We start from the raw sequence: 20118 nt of genomic DNA, 5'->3' as shown, positions 1-20118 counted from the left end.
ACTGTGTGAGGAGTCCCTTTTATTCTATTTGAGGCTAACTTCTCACTTCAAAAACAATGCAATCTATGTAAGCACTGTCAGCAGATAAGACAATCAAGTGGCTGATATGCTATGGTATTTTAGAAAACTGACTGTTGAAGGTGGGGGGAAACCGGGTGGGATAAAAACTATAATAAGCCAAGAAAAAGCATCACACATTTTAAAAATATGTGCACACAGATAAACTGTAAAATGGTATAACCTTCCTGACCTTGTAAATAGGTGGCCACAATATTTAAATATCTTTAAGAGGCAACTGTTAGGAACTGCCACACAGTTACCAGTTTTTACTGGTTGAATCCCCCAGTGATCTGCATCTAACATGAATGTGCCTCTTTCCCTATCCTCAAGCCCAATATTCATTAAAAACATACATAATCCCAATTATTTCCTTACATAACTAAAGACAAAAAGAACAGAAATTCCAAAAAATACAGTAACACTACAGACAACACTATAGACAACAAACAACACTATACCTTGCTTTAAGGCTATTTGAGGCTGAAGGTTACTTCTCAGTCCCCCAAAACTCCACTGACCACCAAGGCCAGCACTTCAGCATATATGGCACAAATGACCAACTGAAATATACTAAATGACCTCGGAAAACTGGACTTCTCTCCAAGATTCATGAAAAGAAAGGTATTATCATAATGAACTTTCTTTCTTGATATTTCCTGTGGACACGTAAGGCTAAGTGAACATAAAAAGGTTCAGTTCTTACAATGTACCTTAACATCTAGATAAATAAGAGTTAAGGTTCCAAGTTCAGTGAGCTCTACTGAGCATGAGTGCTGTACGTGGTGACATCCAAGAGATTGCATTGACCTCCACCAACTCTTATTTCCAACTGGGAATCCCAAGAATACCCTTAAGCATGCAATGCCCAGGGCCCCGCCTGGGTTTCTGCTCAAGGGCAAAGTGTCACTGACAAGCCCACTCCTCCATTAAAAAAAAAAAAAAAAAAAAAAAAAAAATCCCCACTCACTGTGGCTTGGGGGGTGCTGTAATCAAACTATGTCAAAGTTGCTTTTGCAAAATGTCTAATTTATCTGGAGTGAATGTAAGAGACAGGGAAAGCACAGAGTCAGGAACCTCTCTCCAAGGGAGTAAAAGAGCCAACATGCAGTGTGACACAATCTGTATGTGTTTCTCAGGGCCACAGGGGCTGGCAGCTTCACCAGCGTGGGAATCAGCAGTCTAGGGGCGTTGGTGACAGGCAGAGCCAGGGCTTACCTTGTTGGAGGCCATCTCACTGACGGAGTGCCTGGTCTGCAGGGTCTCTAGCTGGTCCAGACACCAGTCCAGCTCCTCCAGGGTCTCGCTGGCCAGTTTCTGGTAGGCCTCCTCTGCGAAGAGATAGGGAAAGGGGGACTCAGTTCTCAAGCGCTTCACGGTGCCGCCAACGATTTCAAATGGGGCCATCCTGCCGTACCCCGCCATGCTCGGATGCCCGGTGCCTGCACATGAGGGCTGCTCCTTCATAGTGCCGAGCCCGGCACGGCGCTGGGGGCTCAGCTAGCGGGGCGGCCGGCCTCGGGGCAACACGGTTTCTCCAGCTTGGCGTCTCAATTCCGCGTCCAGGGAGGGCGCACAAAGTGCGGCAAGCCAACTTTTATACGGAGACACAGACAAAAACGCCACGGTGCGACTTTTCGACGGTGCGGCGGTCTTCAGGGCCAGCCCGGGAGGGGAGCGAAGAGAGCAGCGCGCGCCTCGGGGCCAACCCCGCGGACGGAGCGCCTGGTCCACGGCCTAATTTTGTCGCCGGCCGGGCCGAGCCGCGTCCCCGCGTCCGCTCCGCTTGCCGCCTGCCGAGCCTTCTCAGGACGCGAATGAATCAGCCGCGGCCGGGTGCGCGGCCACCACGTTTCCTGTTTTCTTTCTCAACTCCTCCGGCGCCCGGCGCAGCGCCGCTCCATCGCCGCGGCTTTCCGGGAACACTCCCCCTCACGCCCCTCGCCGCTGCCTGGCCCCTCCTCAGCTCCTTTACCAGGCGCCTGCCAACTGCCAAGGCCCGCCCGCGCCCCCGGCGCCCCCCGCCGCCGCCTTCCCCGAAGCCCCAGCCCCGACCGCCCCACCGCCTCGCCGGGGCATCACCCCGCGCTGCCCCGTGCAGCTCGCTTTGAAGCCGAGCCCGGGAGGCGCGGGCGCGAGCGCGTGTATCTGTGGGGCTGCCGTGGGACTGCACGAGGAGAGCCGCCCAAAACCCGGCGTGGAGCGCCCGCCACCCCGGGTCACGCCCGCCGTGGGGCTCAGGCGGGACCTGGCGCGCACGCGCGCGCGCGCGGCCGCGCACCTGCCCCGCGGGGACCCAGCGAGCCCCTCCCGGTCGCCCCGACTGCCTAAGTCTCAGCGTCTTCACCGTCCGTTGCTCCCCGCGGGGTTTCGCGGGAGAGCCCGACGGGCGACGCAAACACGTTTATTCAGGACCTGAGCAACCGTTTCTGTGGGTTCCGTTGTTAGGGCTTTTGAGGCTTCGTTTCTGAGGGCTTAGGATTTACCTACTTCGAGGGGACAGGGCGGTTGTGGGAATAGAATTATTTCTATTAAAACCAGACTCTTTCAGTAGTACCCAACCCGGACTCTGCTAAGTACCAGATTTCTAAATGTTGGGGTGGACATAAACAAGCAAACAAAAACAACATTGAAGGCTTTTGAATTTACAGATTTGACAATATGCTGTATTTTCACATTCGGGATTGTCTAAGAGTTCTCTTAAAGGAGCAGCAATGTGAATACACCACGTAGGATAGGCACTTGACACATGTCCTGCATACGTGCTTCCTTCGTCTGTGGAACTGCAAATCAGAGACCACGATGGTCCTGTGATGCCAAAGGAAAAAGTCTGGAAGGGTGTTTCTGCCCACCATATGCAGAATAAACTACAAACGTGAGAAAAGGAAAAGACAATATCCAAAGGCATGGTATGGAAGCTGGTTCCATTTACAAAAGCTGACCCTGGGGACCACCGGCACGCTACATAAAAGGATCAATTGCAATAACTTCACTACATTAGCAAGTGGATGAACAAAACTTTCAGAGAGGAAAATAATCCAAACTCTGAAGAGTCCCATCTTATGAAACTTGGTTATTGTCATTTAAAAAGAATACACTGAAAAGCTTACATGAAGTTGAGAAATCCCTTTTGTCTTCAAATCTACAGGTATTGGAGGAGAAGAAACACTACCCTTGAAATTTAGACTCCATAGATGATTGATCAGTGGCACAACAAAGAATTTCACAGACTGAATCTCAGGTTCCCAGGGATTTACCAGATAGGTTTTTACATAAAATTTGTGAAAGTTAGAATAACTCTCAAAGTATTTGTTACATGAGCCCCATGACTCATTGTTATCAAGGATTCTTGAACTGTTTGGTATTCATTTGTGGGACTCTATGTTTAAATCTGCCACTTTTATTCCTTTTTCTTTTCTGCAGCAATCTCTGTAAATATATACTCTAGGTGAACCAACAGCTGTCAAACCTTGCCAAGTAAATTAAAGAGTAAGATTGGGCCTCCCCCCCCAAAAAGTAACAACCTTAAAGATAATTTAAGATAATAAGTATAAAATGTTTTATCTGCATAGCCTTTCCCTGATTATAAGAATATAAAAATATAGTATGATTCTTTTAAAAATGGAAACATTACACAATGATGTAATGTAGAAAGTCCCTTGTAATCCAATACCCTAAGGATTACAAACAATAATTAAGCCTATGATCATAACACATTTTCATTTTACCCAATACCTTCCATATGTAAGTATAAAGTAACCTGGTTGAAATGATAGTACATTTACAGTATGGTTTTATTTTCTTTTTGCCTTTTTTCCCTCTACTGTATAAAATAAGTATGCAGGACACTTTAAGAGGAAATTAACTTGTTTTGGGTTATTTGAGTTGTCAGTAGCAAGCACATCTAGTAGGTTATAGATGCAAAACCATTGTGCCTAGGATGTGTTCACTGCCATCTTTCCAGTCACTGGTTACATACAGAAGCTCGGAATCCCTTCTCCATACCTCTAAGGCTTGGCTTTCCATGTTCCTTCCATTCCAAGCCTTTAAAGTCTCAGCCCCAAAGGGAGCTCCCCAGTAAAATAATCTCCCCATCTTCACCAACTTCTCAAACTTTTCAGAAATACAGGCCTTGGACTTATCTGGATGTGACACTACATATTATATTCCAGTATTTACTTCTTAATTGTAAAAGGGGTAGAGTAATTCAGGAACGTTTCAATGCTTTAAGACATTATATATTTAAATACAGGACTTGCCTTTAAGAAGGCAGTATAGCAACAAGAAGGACAACTTATTTCAGAAGATCTACTTTGTATCCAAATCATAGATTACCTATTTTAACAATCAGCATTTGCCTACAATAATAATGTGGTACGCACATATATTTTAAGTTCAAACTACTTCTACATGCATTGTACAAATCTGGAGAATGGAAAAACAGTGACCGAACACATCTACATACCAATAAGCAAGAAAATATTTACTGACAGAGTAAAAAAATTTGTTCTATAAAACTGTTGTTCAGATAAAGAATTATTGCTGATATTAGTATAGAACTGAGAATACTATTTTTCCCAAATTCTGAGGTTTATAGGCAATATGGCTGGTCACAGTTTTTTAGGATCATTATTAAAGTTTAACTTTTAGGAATTTTAACCCTAGATGCTCTAAGACATCGAGTAACTGACCTTTTCATCCCCACTAAAAAAACCTCAGTGTGGACTTGCCAGCTTTCCTACAGGAAATTGAGTCACTACACCAAACAGCACACCTAAATGTCATTGATGGCTAGCAGGACAAAAACAGTGACCTAGTTTAATTTTGGATTTTACCAAGAACACGTACTGCAGTCATTAATAAAATGCTTTCTCCCCAGAGAGGATTCACTGTGGCACTACTTGAAAATAGTATACAAAAACTCTTTTTTTTTTTTTTTCCAACTGTCCAAAATCTTGCTAAGTCAAGGAACTACAAGGGAGAAAAATCCCCAAGCAACAACTGTTACTAAATCCCATAAAATCTAGGAGAGGGCTGTGGAAGAGCAAATGAGAAATAACTTGAGCCTTTGGAAGTCCCCTCCTATAGCAGTGTTGGGTTTTGTCAAGGCACCCTTGAACTATGTAACACCCCTGTTTCTGCTCAGGATCTTCTGTGAACAAACAGTCCTCAATTCTTGCAGGCCAGCACTTGGCTTCCGTCATTGTGATGCGATCAAGGATTCCCCTGACACATGGCCTGAACTGCTGCCAGGGGCTCCCGGAGAAGATGCTGAAGCAGCAGCTTCCCTTTGAAAAGGAAAAAAGTAATCTCCTCGAGCCACAGCGGTTAGTTAGAGGTTGAGGTCATTTTCTTGGGAAATGTTCAGCCAATTACTCTTATCCACCATTTACAGCAACACTGACCATTGAGATAAAAGGATGCATGTGTAATTGTGTGGATATTGGTTTCTCTCTCTCTCTCTCTCTCTATCTTTTTCTTTTCTTTTCTTTCTTTCTTTCTTTCTTTTTTTTGCCAGTATTTGAATGATTAAAGGTTGGTATAACTTAGTCATAATTTCTAGACAGGCCAACTGGTATAAATGAAGAGAACAGGTACAAAATCACTTACTTTGGGCACCATTTGCTTACATTTACTTAAAAAATACATAAATATTAAAAGAGTTGATTCAGGTTTTTCTTAAAATTAAAAAAGAGAAAAAGAAAAAAAAACAATTCATTAAATGCCTTCAAAGAGCAAATACTTAAATATATATCTTCCTAAACGATTCCAGCTTTTCCCGTCCTAATCCCCACCAAAATTCCCTCTTTCTTCCTAAGGATGGAGTTAATAAAGTCTAAAGTAGATAGGACTGGAGAAAAATGATTCCTATTTCACCATGTATTGCTTCGAGCTAGTTACTTCCTGAGTTTGCTACAGTAGATTTGTCCAGGTTAGTTCTAACTTTTGCTTATTTTTCCCCCTCTATACATTTTATCTGATGGGAAATACATAAAGGAGTTGGATTCATTTTCAATGCGTACATGTAACAGGTTTAAGCAGAGCTTGCCAGTGGCAAGCTGGTCTCATTTCCAAGTGTATTACTGGCACCAACTTCTTGTTTTGAAGTATTTAAAAATCTTATGAAATATATAAAATTTCACTTAGTACTTCGAAAAATCTCCAAAGGGAAGATGTACAAAATTTTGTGAGGTTTCTTTTTACTTTTATCTTCCCACAATCTAGGCTTTTTTTCTAGTGCCATCGAAGGCTCTAGTAGAATTTTTAAAGTGAAATAAACACAAGATTAGGTTTCATTGACTTCTAAGACCATCAGTAATTCAACAAATATTTGTTTAGCACCAACAATGTGTCATGCATTTTATTAGAGTCTGCAAAAACAAGGTGTCTTTAAAAGACTGTCTCTTATCCAAGGAAAACCTAGACTTTGATACTGGAGATGATTTCAGCACACTTTATTGTAGAAAGCCTCCTGAAAGAAGATAGCATGTAAGCTATTGCAGAATGAAAGAAGGCTATTTAAATCAGACTGGGACAGAGGCAGAATGGGAGGATCGTGTCCTAAAGAATGAAACGGGAAGTAAGTGAAGCATGGGGGGAGGAGGCTAAGAGAGAACATATGGGCAAGGACATGGGACTTTGTTCAGTGAGATGTGTGTGTATGAGTATGCAGAGAAAGGAACTACCATGAGTAGGGCCTTGCTTGAGGGAAAGAGGCTGGAGAAATCTGCGGACACTGGCCATGAAAATGTTGTCAGGCATCTGCAATAGAGACTGTGGACTGAATCTTTAAGAGTAGAAGCCATTGAGTGATTCAGAGTACTGTGTATTATGGGATTGGATTTTATTTAGATGGAAAATTCTACGGCTCTGAATAAATGGGGCTAAGGAAAGCCAAGCTGACATCAGTGAGACCATTATCTTTGGCCATATTATTGGTAGGATAAAATTAATAATTTATAGAACATTTGCTTTCTGATGATTATTCTTACCTAAGACAATCTCAGTGTTAAAATTCTACATAGCCATATGTCAGGCATGAAAGACTGTCCAGTGGGATAGGCTTCTTGCCCTGAAAACTAGGATCTTCTAGTCACTGGGATTTTAATCGTACTGTATTGACCAGAATTTCTTGCAGGGAGAAACTGTCTGGAAAAAAAGCATTTACTTACTACAGAAGGTGAGACTTCAAGGAGTCCTGATTTGGGTGGAACTCACCTGTGATCTTTTTAAAATATAGGAAAGGGGAAGAATATGCTGCTTGCTCCACAGTGTGTGTGTGTGTGTGTGTGTGTGTGTGTGTGTGGTACGCATGTGAGCTTGTGTTAAGTAACACAAAGGAGTAAGCTCTGTCTACAGTATAAGAATAATTCCACCCTATAAATATCCCCCTCCCCCAGTCTGTAATAAAGTTGCTAAAGGCACTAGATGTGGCAAGAGTTCTGTTTTGTTTTAATACAGTGAAGGGACTGAGCTTGGAGGACAGATTCACATGAACAGCCTGAGCGGACACTGGAGAGAAGAGGCAGAGGAAGAGACAAAAGATTTGGAACTCATTAAGATGAGGGAAGCTTTCGTCCGAGATATTGGAGTTTAAGTTTCATCAGACAAGTGGGTTGGGGACTCCACATGACTCTACATGACTCCAGACTATAAGTAATATTTTTCCTTGATTGAAACTGAAGAAGTAGAAAGAGGTTCTGATCTCCACTCTACCTCAAACAAACCATAATTCATGGAACATCACTTAATCCTTCTTGGGCCTCAATTTCCTTACCTGTATATTGGAAATAATGAAATCTTGTAGATTGTTTTAGTGAAGCGAGAGACCCTGGGTTAAGCAACCTTGCATTGTTCACCTAATAGATTCTTTTCTAGACACTGCAACAAATGATGGAGATTTAGCAATGAGCAAAGTGAAAGATTCCTGCCCACTCTCATGGCGTTTATATTCTACTGGTTATGATGCTGTTCTTTTCATTTTAATAAATATATATTGAACACCTGCTATGGGCCAGGTGCTGAGTACACCAAAGAGAAGGAAGTAACTTTGGGTTTCAAGAAGCTCATAGTCCTGTGAGGAAGACAATTACAGTTGACCTTTGAACGTGGGGTTTAGGGACACCAACCCCTTCTATGGTCCAAAATCCATGTATAACTAATGACTTCCCCCAGATTTAACTACTACTAGCCTATTGTTGACCTGAAAGCTTACTGATAACATAAACAGTGGACTAGCATATATTTTGTATGTTAAATGTATTATAGACTGTTTTCTTACAATAAAGTAAGGGAGAGAAAAGAAAGCATTATTAAGAAAATCATAAGAAAGAGAAAATACATTTATAGTTCTGTACTATATTTACAAAAAAAAAAAAAAAATCCACATAGAAGCGGACCCACACAGTTCAAACCTATGTTGTTCAAGGGTCAACTGTATAGAAGATTATGTAGGTAAGTCACCCACTAAAATTAGACAGTTGTGGGGTCAGGGATTGCTATAGAGGGAATTCTTGAATGGGCAGATGCCTTCAAAGACACCATTCAGTTCCAGAATGCTCTAACACTATGAGGTTACCTCGACTGCTTATTAGGCATCGATGTTTTTTCCCTTGAAATCTCTGACAAAGAAAGTTATTGATAAATAGAAAGCATTGGAATATATTTGCACCCATCTCTGCTGTATATTTACATCTACCTCCAACTCTGCCCCAAACATACTCCCATCTAATACTTTCCCATTTGATTTACTAATTTCTTAATTTCTTTTTTTTTAAGATTTTTATTTATTTGACAGACAGAGATCACAAGTAAGAAGAGAGGCAGGCAGAGAGAGAGGAGGAAGCAGGCTTCCTGCTGAGCAAAGAGCCCGATGCGGGGCTCGATCCCAGGACCCTGAGATCATGACCTGAGCCGAAGGCAGAGGCCTAACCCACTGAGCCACACAGGCCCCCCAGCTAATTTCTTAATTTCTGTAACTGCCACTTTCAGTTAAATTCTCATCTATGTATTTCTAGATTTGTGTAAAAGCTAGTACTGGATCTCCTTGGGTTCAATTTTTCTTTTTTCCACTATAGCACTGTTTAGAAAGTCAAAATAATCTTCCTAAACTCTTTTTTTTCTTTTTTAGAGAGAGAGAGATAGAGAAAGTGCTGCAGGGTGGGGTGCGGGGTACAGAGGGAGAGACAGAATCCCAAGCATGCTCCATGCTCAGCACAGAGCCTGATACAGGGCTCAGTCTCATGACCCTGAAATCATGACTTGAGCCAAAACCAAGAGTGAGATGCTTAACCCACTGAGTCCCCAGGCACCCACTTAAACTCTGTTTTTACTGTGTCAGTCCTTTGCTCAAATACCTTAATATATCAATGCCATACTCCTGTCTTCACATAAGGCCTTTCTTCAGTAGGGTTTTCAATAAAACTCTCAGCTCTCTTTTACACTATCCCATCTAAGGCTGCCCTTCTGGGTCCAACCTTCCACCTAGATACAATTTGCTGACCACTGTCTCTCTGACTTGGTTTATATCCTCTTTATATTTGTTTCTAGGCCTTTCTGTAAGTGTCTAGACCAGTTCTAACATTTATAGGCATGCAACAAATATTTTTCAGTAAATAACCAATAAGTACTCATATATTATAACAAGTCAGAATATTTCTTTACAAGTACTATTAGAGCAGTAATACTGTCCGGAGTATGGTTCTCTAGATGTATTATTCATCTTCATCTATCTCTTATGCTCCGTCCACTGTTTTCAACCTCTCCTACTTGTCAGGAACAAACATTGCCAGAACTTTGATTAAGCACACCATGGTGTCTTTCTGGAGTGAAATACTAATCTTAGACCTAAAGTGATAGATATTATAATACATATGTAGAATGATCTTTACAAGCCAAATGAAATTTTGAAAGAATCCATCAATACACAGATATGAAATTTGGGGATAATAGGTAAATGAACTAAAGGTCATGTGCTATCCTGCCAAGATTAGGAGAACGTAGATTAAAACTGGGAGAATTACTGACTCTCCTACTTACTCTTGCTCTTCTAAGTTTAGCCGATCTGTAGTGCTCATGTTACTTTCTAGCAGACATTTAAATATATATTTCTATCTCAATAAAACAAAATTAAATCCTGTCTATCCCCTCTCCATGAAATTATTCTGTGTTTTCACTGCTTCATCTCTACCATCACAATCCCATCTGCTTCCCCATCCACTGTGCCACACACACATACATACTCTGCTGGTTTCTTTTAGCTTTTATTTGACTATGGCTTTCCTGTCTTAAGAACCACTTCTTAATCTTTGTATTATAATGACTAGCTACATTTATGATGTATTTGTTTTCTCTATACATTTTACTTGATTCATTGCTTACTACCCTATCTTGGACATTCCATCATCCTCATCTCCTGATCTTTGTTCTGACTTTTCACAAGAAAAGAGAACTTCCTTAAATGATTGCCCATAGAGGAGACACTAGAGTAGGTATACTTTTGGTTTCTTGCACTTCGAAAGTCACAGCGCTTAACCTTTTTGGAAGTCTAATAAACCTTCTGAGAATCAGATGCAAACCTCCCCAGAAAAATGGACATAAGTTGATACGATCAACTTTTTTATTTTGAAAGTATTCATTGACCTCCCTGAAGTCACTGGGGACTCCATGTTGAGAATTCCCACCGGAATAAGGAAGAGAAAATATTTGTTTTTATCTTTGTTTTAATCTTTGTTTAATACTGCTCCAGAATCTTTTATTCAGAAGCAGTACCTCTGCTGCCTTCTTTGTTTCCTCACTCCCCTCACTGTGAGATACCAAAAGAGAAGTAATGCCAAAGAGACATCCATTCCATTTAAAGGAATTGAGCCCAGAGCTAAGAATAAAACATACAAAAGGTGTACAAAATAGACTAGGCTATTTAAACAGTCTATAAACAGACTCTCTGTGGGGTAATTTACTATGTCCAATTTTTATTCTCACTACTTGTGCTATAAGCAGAATATATGAGTGAGACGCCTTATTGGCCTACTGGTAAGCTTGCATTTGTTAAATGTGTGCACATTATAAAGCAAATTTCAGAACTCAGGATCGTGTTGGTAATACTTAGCTTGTCTACTTGATTGTGAGCTGGCTCCGTACACAAATATAATTAAAAGAAATTAATCTTCTAGGTATACAAGACTGAATTCTACACAAGGTCTTCTATACAAGACTTGAATTCTACACAAGGTCTTCTATACAAGACCTGAATTCTAGGGTATTCAGATTTGGATAAGGAAGCTCTTACACATGTACAAGAATCTATATCCCATAGAGTTCTCCATGGGAGGTGGTATGACGGATCAGAAAGGGCATGGCTTTTTGAGTCACCCAGAATTTGAATTCATCTTTGGCTATTGTTCTAGTTGTATTACCTTAAATTAGTCATTTAAATATCCAAACCTTTATATGTAAGTTGAGAATTAATTTTTATGAGAAATGCATATTAAAAATGCATGCAAACCCCCCAAGGGTCACATGTGACTTACAGTGGGTACTCGATCAATAGTAACTATTATTTTGACTCACCTTACAAGGTTGTGTAAATAAGTTAATCTGCAAGGAGGCATGTAATGCGTAAAGGGTTTCTTCCTCACTCATGGGTTCTCAATTCTTAATCAGTTATAATTTTCCTATTATCACCATTGACACTCAACCATTAACCAGTTCTGGGATGCATATTAGTGAAGAATGGAAGATCTAGAATAGCCTTTATAAGACCACACCAATCATGCCAAGTCACTATATATAAAATATATATAAGAGATATGTCATTGGTTAATAAAACAGCATCACTTCAGTGAGGTTCATTCTAATATTTCCCAAAGAACATTCAATTGATAATTACTCCTACAAGATTCTCCTTTGGTAAGGATTCTGTAGTCAAATAAGTTTGGGAAATTTATTTGTAGCCTCTTCGCTGTAATTTGTAATGACACACACCTACCAAAAGCTAGAAGTTCCACAGCAGAGAAACCTGTCTAACATCATTAACACATATTATGTAAACTTACTTTGTCTTGAAACATTTTTTTTCATGCAACCATTATCATCTTTTGAACCATACTTTGGAAAACTTTGTCCTTTACCAAATATGGTGAGTCCCCAAACAAACACAATGCCTACTTTGTAGGTCCCCACGTATTTGAAATCTGTTATGTTTTGGACATCTGATTTTTCCTCCTCAAGGTTTTGTGTACTGTTGAGAAATGGTCAGAGAGTAATCTATCTATCTACCTACCTACCTTCCTTCCTTCCTCTTTTACTTTTCCCCAGCAAGAGAACAGTTAAAAAATCCTTACATATTTATTGAGTCTCTCTGATGTACTGGTTGCTATGAAATACAAGAACATGAAAGACTCAGTGGCCTGGACCTGGGAAGGAACTTAGAATGTCCCACTAAGAAACTGACACGTGACCAGCTTCTGCCTAGAGAAATTGCAATGTGGCGCAGAGATCACTCAGCTTGGAAGTGCTACTGCAGTGCAGAGCAGGGAGGGGGAGAGATGGACTGTAACTAAGTGCACAGGCCTCCAGGAAGAAGGTGAACCTGGATGTAGGTCTTTGACAAAGTCTGTGGTTTGAATGCCTGTTGGAGGAGGGTATTAGCTTGCATTCTTTTCAGGTGGAAGAAACGTCTGGAGCCTGAATAAGGGTCATGTGTGTCAGTGGTAAATAGCCTGGATGGAGTAGACTCCTTAAAGAGAGAAGTGAAATCGGGTTGGATATTTAAATGCATGGTTTTGAGCTAATGGATTTTGTGGTGATTGGATAAGGCCACTGGTAGACCAGAAGGATGAAATAAAGAAGCGAGAAGGAAGGAGGTTATGAATCAATTGCAGTAGTTCAGATGTACAGTGGTAAACAAGGAGTTCTATAAGTATCCATTTTAATGGTTTATTTTGACAGATATAAGCAACAGAAAGAGCATGACATTGGGGATAGGGATCTAGGTTCAAAAGCTGGCTCTGCAACTTGGCAACCACGTGGCAAATTTAAGCAAATTATTTAACTTCTTTACCTTCGTTTTTCTCTTTTGCTCAGCAGGGAGTCTGCTTCTTCCCCTCCCTCTCTCTCCCCATGCTCCTATTCTCTCTCTCTCTCTCTCAAATAAATAAAATCTTCAAAAGAATAAATAAAAAATAATAAATGTTTATCAAGTCAATTACATGTAATACATGACAGCTGCTTTTAACAGCAACACATCTCCTCCCCATCTCTTCTTAAAATACAAAGTTATCAAAACAATTCTGTACATATTTGTGATACTAGTAGTAGTCAGCGCCGGCATCGCTCTGAAAATTAACCCAGTTAGTATTCATTACACCTGCTACTTTAGCAATTTAAAATGTAGTTGTTTTATTAAGCAATATGAATAAAGCATGATGTCCATATTTTATTTTATTCCTAAAATTAGATTTGGAAAATATATATTATTCCATGGCAATCTAGACACTTCTTGCCATGCCCTGATCTTGTAAACCCAAATTTTATTTTGAGTATTCCAGGTTTATGCTTAAATGATATATCCTTCATAAGAGAAAAAAAATTGTTTGGCATTTTCTTCTTCATTTAAAAACCAAATGGCTATACACACACACATACACACATATTTATTTATGTATGTATTCATAAATCTCCAGGGCACATTTACTAGCTAGAATTATTTTATTTAATGTGTGGGCATTTTGCATTGAGATCATTAAGGTATTAACATGAGGGGAAGATTTTTGATTTAAGACAAGTTTGAGATCCACTAAAAGTAATTATTGTAAAATCTGGTAATATTACATAAATTTTTTAAACCACATTACATACCTCTGGAAGTACAACTTTAAGGTTTTAGGAGTTTTGCCATTTTGCTGACACGACTATGCTCAGGGCATCCAATTTCACTGGGATTATTTATTTCATTCATACAAATTTTTGTTGCAAATCAAAGCAATGGAGAAGCTTCTGGATATTTTGATCCACATTCTAATTTCAGTCTGTAAATTTTGTTTTCATACTTTGCCCTTGGTGCCCTAACACTCATGCCTGCCCACCTTGATAGTATCCTTTATTCATCAGCTTCAATGTGGGTCACCCGATTATTCCCTTCACCATTCTTTTGAGATCTTGATTAGTAGAAATTATGGGGAACTTCAGGTCCTGTGGAGAACTGCCATTTTCTTCTGAAGGCCCAGACTCCACCCATACAGAGTTTTAGGGGAAGACTAAGTGAGATGAGGCAGTGACCTTCAAACTTTCTTGACAGTGTACCACAGTAAGAAATATATTTTATACTATGAATAGCCTTAACTTGTTTAAAGTAGGAGCTGCAATGAATAGTATTGTGGTTTTTTTTTAAAGAAGTGTTGAGGGCTGACTCTTAGCATAAAAATATGTAATGTTTTGATACCTCTATTTGTTTTAAAAAAGGTAGAGAGGAGCGAACTCTTATTAAAAGCAACTTCTGTGAGTTATATATAATAGTTCATGACAAAATTTGCTCATGGTCTTTGTTTAAGAAACCACATATTTAAGTGAAAGCAACAAAAAAAATCATATATATTACAATATAAAGGAAATCTCTATATAATTGAAACAGTATATATATGCATACATGCATACACATATATATATTTGATCTACTGTATAAAGAATTCAAACAGAACTTACATGAAGTGATGTCTAGCCTTACCATGTATGATTTGCTCTGATGTTTCCTATTCTAATCTATTTAATTAAAATAAATTGATTGTGACCCTACTAATCTGAATTTCCAATCTACCAATAAGTTTATAAACACTGAGGAAAGGAATCACTCAGTTTAATGAATGTTAGTTTTCTCTCCCTTTGTTCACTTCCTTCCACTTTATAATAAAAATTCTTGTAGTCTCCTGCAAGGGAGAAGTAGAAGACAGAGATTTCTAAGGGACAGGCTGTCTAATATGCAGATACTTCGTAAATCACTCTTCCCTATATGTGTGAGTTTCCTCAGGCAGTAAGAGGTTTACCAGTTGAACACATAAAGCAGGGATCCCTTCCTAAAGTGCCTACCAGAAGGAATGATGTAGTGGTTGGGGACCTCAGAGAGCATACGTGGAATGCTGGCCAACTGCTGCCAGCTCGTTAGATTTTTCAAAAGAATCCCCGCATTTGAATTTTTAAATGGAAAATCTATGTTGTTGAAACTTTTGGTAACTCATTCAAAACAAGTTTTCAGGACCAAACAAGAGTCTATGGACCTTTGTAGCCAATTTGCAACCTCTAACATCAACAGTGCTTAGCACACGTGACAGAAAACTTTCTGAGAGCAGTGTTTTAGACAGGCCCATAAGGACCTAGTTATAAATATCAAGGTAGAGAAATTAAGAAGTGTTTCTGGAATCTAGCATGCTAATGTGGCGTTGTTAAAAGACCATTTGAAGTCAAAAGACATTCTATTCCAGGTTACTCAGGACTGGTCTGGGCCAAATAATCTCAGCTGTCCATGCACCAACTGGACCCTTATGAGATGTGCTATGAGGAATCAGTCCTGACCAAAATCATGTGACTCCAATGACTTAAAAAATACTGCTAATGGCCTACCCAGTCATGGAGCTCTGTTTCCCAAAGACCACCACACATTCTAACATTTTCATTGGCAAATTAATAGGAAAAATAAATCTTTCCACTTAGCCTTCATTTCCTTTCTAGTTCTTAAAATCTTATAAATAAATTCCTGGAACACCTACCTGTTTCCTCCATGTCTTTTCCTTTGTCAACCCCTCCTACATAATTTTATGTTCCCAAAGTACCTCTTGTATAATAGTATCTGTCCTTACACAAGACTAAATTCTGGATTTTTAATCCCTGTTGGTTTGCATCCAAATTTGTTCAACTCTTGAGAGCCCCTCTAAAATCCATCTCACTGGACTCATCTGTCCTCACCATCCCTTGTGGCTGATGCCACCTTTTGTCAGCAAGTTCCCTCAGAGTCCCATGTCCTCATATTTGGTCATATTTGTGGCTTCCTGGTCAAGTCCTTCCCTCCCACTTTCCTTCCACCCATTCAGTTGCTGCCTTTCACAAGCTACGTCCTTTATGCAAAGGTTCCTTCAGAGGAAGCTCTGCATAGAAGCAGATGACAGGCTCTCCACAGTAAAGGCAGGAAGGCCTGGGGTAGAGGGAATGAGTCTTGAGATTACTTAGGACTGGGCCGCACTCAAGACAAGATTAAGAGTAATCCATTCCCAAGTTGGAGAGAAACCACATGCTTCGTCTGTTTTGGTTTTACCTGGAGGTGAGTACTTTCCACCGACAAAGTTGAGAAATAAGACATTGTTACATGATACATCCTTCTCTACTTAAATTTTGGTTTGATTCAACAAGTCAGCAAATACTTGTTAAACACCTGCCAGGGGTATCTAGTAGTGAACAACAAATAAACAACTGCAGTGATTTCAAAAGAAATACATGCGTGTGACAACAGAAGCATGTAGAAAGTAGGGAAGTTTAGAGGATCCAACTAGGCTTCCCAGAGAGGCTGTCCAAGCCCTCCTCCACTGGCTAAATCATGATCAGAGTTTGCAAGCTTGGGTGGGACTTTAGAGAACAGCGTGTGAGCAACAGGAATAGTGGGTCTGGTGACTCAGGTGGAGTGAGAACGAGCTCACGGCATACGACCTCAGGCACACAATGCACAAAAGAGTCTTTTCCTTCTGCAAACCTCCAAATTCTCGAGTGGAAGCCTAGAAATGCGGGAGAAAAGGAGACAGGGAGCTACAACCACTGTAGACAAGAAGGAAAGTGTAGGCCTGAGTCTTTAAGTAAAAGTGTAGAAACTCAGCCAACTGTAAGCTGGAACGTCAGGAAGATAATGTTTATTCAAAAAGGATAATCAAAGAGGCAACTGTGGGAGGCAGAGGAGAAAAACTGGGGCTGCCTGAGAAGTGGGTGAAGAAAACCCAGCACCCCAAGAATCTGATTGTATTTTGTAGCCAGAATTTCCTACTTGCTGCTCCCTCTGCCAGCAGGAGCTGGGCTCTGTGGCCCCCGAGTCATGCTCTTTTTGTGTGGAATGACCATTTAGAAATTAATTCATCTGGTCAAGCAACCATTGATAAGTAATTTTCCTTCAGGGTGAGTGAGACTGGCATTTGAATTTAAGCTGTTCAGCTGGATCCTAGAGGAAGGTGCCTATTCTGCCCACAGAAAGTCCCTACTCCAGCTCTGACCTCTTTCATTCCTTTATTTAGAAACAAGGCCAGTGGCTCCTTGCTCTTTTAATCCCTGAATGGACAATATGCTGGCTTATTCTGGGAAAGAGTGGGACCTTACGAAGACTGAAGATTCAAGAGAATAGCTTTTGGAGTAATGTAGGCCTTGTTTCCAAACCTAAGTTTTGCCACTGACTAACCGGAGAGCCTCATATAAGCTCATTGGCTTACCTAAGCTTGTTCTCTAATTTGTAAAAAGAAGAAAGTAGCACCTATGTCATATGATGATTTTGAAGATTAAATAGGATTATGCATGTAAAGCAGTACTGGAGAAATACTAAGTGCCCCACAAATAATGATGCCGATGTATATTTTATGCAGACATACAGAGAATGTAAGGATTTTCTGAATTATTTCCAGCTCACCCTAAGGTTTCACTCTTTTTCCAGATTCTGTTATCTGCTGGTTGACTGGCAGGGTCTTCCGAGCATTTATCAATGTGATTAGGAACAGCAATTCTGGAAAGTACTCTCAAGTTATTTATCTAATTAAACAAGCAAACCTTTTTAACCCAGACACCCTAAATCTCTGTAGCTCGTCTCTGCTGATTTGGTCAGAACAGTTCAGATGGAAGGGAAGGGCTTTCCGGGTGGAAAAAAAATAAATTAGCTGTCTGGAAAACAAGGACCTCTGAGTTAAAAAAAAAGCCTCACTGAAACAGCCTGTTTACTTTACCATGGTGTCTCACATTAGTTGGGACTGGGAAAATCCAGGTTACCACCCAGCAGGAGCTCCCGCTGAAGATAGCGATTGGCAAATATCATACTTGATGGGTGAGAACCAAATCAGCAGTTCACTCTTCAAGTAATTAAAATCACTAACCAGTCTATCACAATGATTTGTTTACTAGTAGACAGATTTTCTACAGGGTTGGAACCAAATCAAATTCATTCTTCAATCTTTGGTGCTAGACGTTGGCTGTCACATACCAGGTATCCAATAAATGGTTTTTGAATTGAACTGAGAAAGCCTGGAACATTCCCTTTATTAAGACTACCTTTTTTTGTAATGTTTTCAGAGCTTCCAACACATCTGAGAATCAATAACTCCATTGTTAGAGGAATATTAATGTGGTTTAGGGGCTTGGAAGCCTCACCGTGTCTTACAAGATTACAGCAACTTTTGTCCTGGGGAAAGAAATCCCTGGTAGAGTGACCCAAATCTCCATTTTCTCCTCTTCTAGTGTCCTACAGAACCCTTTATTCTTCAGGTACCTAAGAATACTCATACATTTATTTGTTTACATATGTGTTCCTTCCAGGTAGAGGGTCCATACAACCCAACTGGCCCAGAATTTAACCAGGTTTATGCCTGTTACCCAAGGGTAATTATGAATAGCATTGCCTTTCACTCTAAAAAGTGTCCGGCTTTGAGTGCTAAATCATATGGGCGCTGTACTTCTGGGAGAGTACATCACACATCATTTAGCAGCCCAGGCCTGCTTCTTCTGGAAGTCTGGGCACTACTCCTGCCCAGGGTTTTCCTCTATGGAGGCGGATTGCTCAATGACTGCATTCAGAAGCTTTGGGCCCGCTCCTGAAAGGACATTCTCTCTGGAGAGAGAGAGAACTCGGTGGAACAACAGCAAAAAAAATCAATTCACTAAATTCAATTCTCTCCTTTCATCTCAGGCCCCTTGCAAACGCTAAGAAACAAAGCATGTCTAATAATTACAACCCCAAATTTGCTGAAATCTAGAATACACACCTATTTGAAAGTTCTAATCTAGTAATTAAACTTAAGCTTCCCAGGTTATGCTGGACCTTAATAAGGTATCTTATGTCAAAATCAGTTAAGGCCTCTAATGTGATTTGGAAGAAATGGACAGATAAAATTAAAATGTGGCAGGTCAAGGTAATCCAAAAGCTCAACTCATTCAGTGAATAACAATGGCACTTTAACAGGTTCTTTTCACTAATAGGATGTAATTGTGCTTGGCTTTAATTTCTTGTAATGATGGAACAAATTTGATTACCTCATACTTTTAGGGACATTTGGCTACATCATGTTTCGGTGCTTCCATAAACCCCAGTGGAAATTAAATCAGCTCTGTGATTGCTCATTTCCCCTATTTAGTGACATGTCTGCCTCGTTTCAGCAAAATGGTAACCATTGTCTATGCTAATCCGAGATACTGCAGATTTAAAAGAAATTACCTCCCGTCCCCTTCTCCTTTCAGATTGCCCTATTTGTAGCTATCAAATTTTGGGATGCATTCTGGGGGCACAATCTTATTTGAACAAGCAAAGTAATTCTCATGTGAGACTTTAGGATTCTCTGTACTGTAAGTTCTAAATGCACCTATAATTCAAATTTAGATGAGGTCTATGAGTTGGTAAAACCATGAAGAGCATCAAAAGTTTTAAGAACTTAAACTTTTATTTTGTGCTACCGCTTCTCCTTTCCCCAATTCTAGGTGGACATACAAGTTTTGAGATAGGGAGTCTACTGCCACGTACTATGAAAATTAGTCATTAGTCTAGCACATTTAATCTTTAGGCCCTTACCCAGAGCAGGTAAAATATTCTAGCAGAACTTAACACAAGTTTCCTGACATTGTAGGTAGTACTAAGCTCAAACTGGGAAAGATCATAATACAAAAGACATTGCAAATACAGTACTCCAGACTGACATTGTTTAATATGCATGCAACATTAATTGGCAACATTGTGGCAGAGACTGCCAACCGTCCCCTAACACTGATGCTTTTCTTCCTCAGTTATATTAGAATACTCATTTACCTAAGCATATGACTACTTAAAATAGAAAACATTCCCAG

At 40.2% G+C, this 20118-nt stretch overlaps 1 protein-coding gene across 10 annotated transcripts in view; it reads right to left on the bottom strand.

Moving 5' to 3' along the window:
• Positions 1–20118, bottom strand: part of PDE4D (phosphodiesterase 4D) — a 1501314-nt gene that overhangs the window by 52897 nt on the left and 1428299 nt on the right. For 9 of the 10 annotated variants that reach the window (XM_045999295.1, XM_045999296.1, XM_045999297.1 and 6 more), the window contains one exon: positions 1276–1388. In XM_045999295.1, coding sequence (XP_045855251.1) covers positions 1276–1388 — 113 coding nt within the window. Of the gene's footprint in view, positions 1–1275; positions 1389–1474; positions 2214–20118 lie in introns of those variants that run through there. The other variant, XM_045999304.1, reaches the window with a different exon arrangement.

The sequence above is a fragment of the Meles meles genome, chromosome 3 (assembly GCF_922984935.1).
Source record: "Meles meles chromosome 3, mMelMel3.1 paternal haplotype, whole genome shotgun sequence".
Lineage (NCBI taxonomy): Eukaryota > Metazoa > Chordata > Mammalia > Carnivora > Mustelidae > Meles > Meles meles.
The sequence above is the reverse complement of the archived record's forward strand: the minus strand, read 5'-3'. Positions and strand labels throughout refer to the sequence as shown.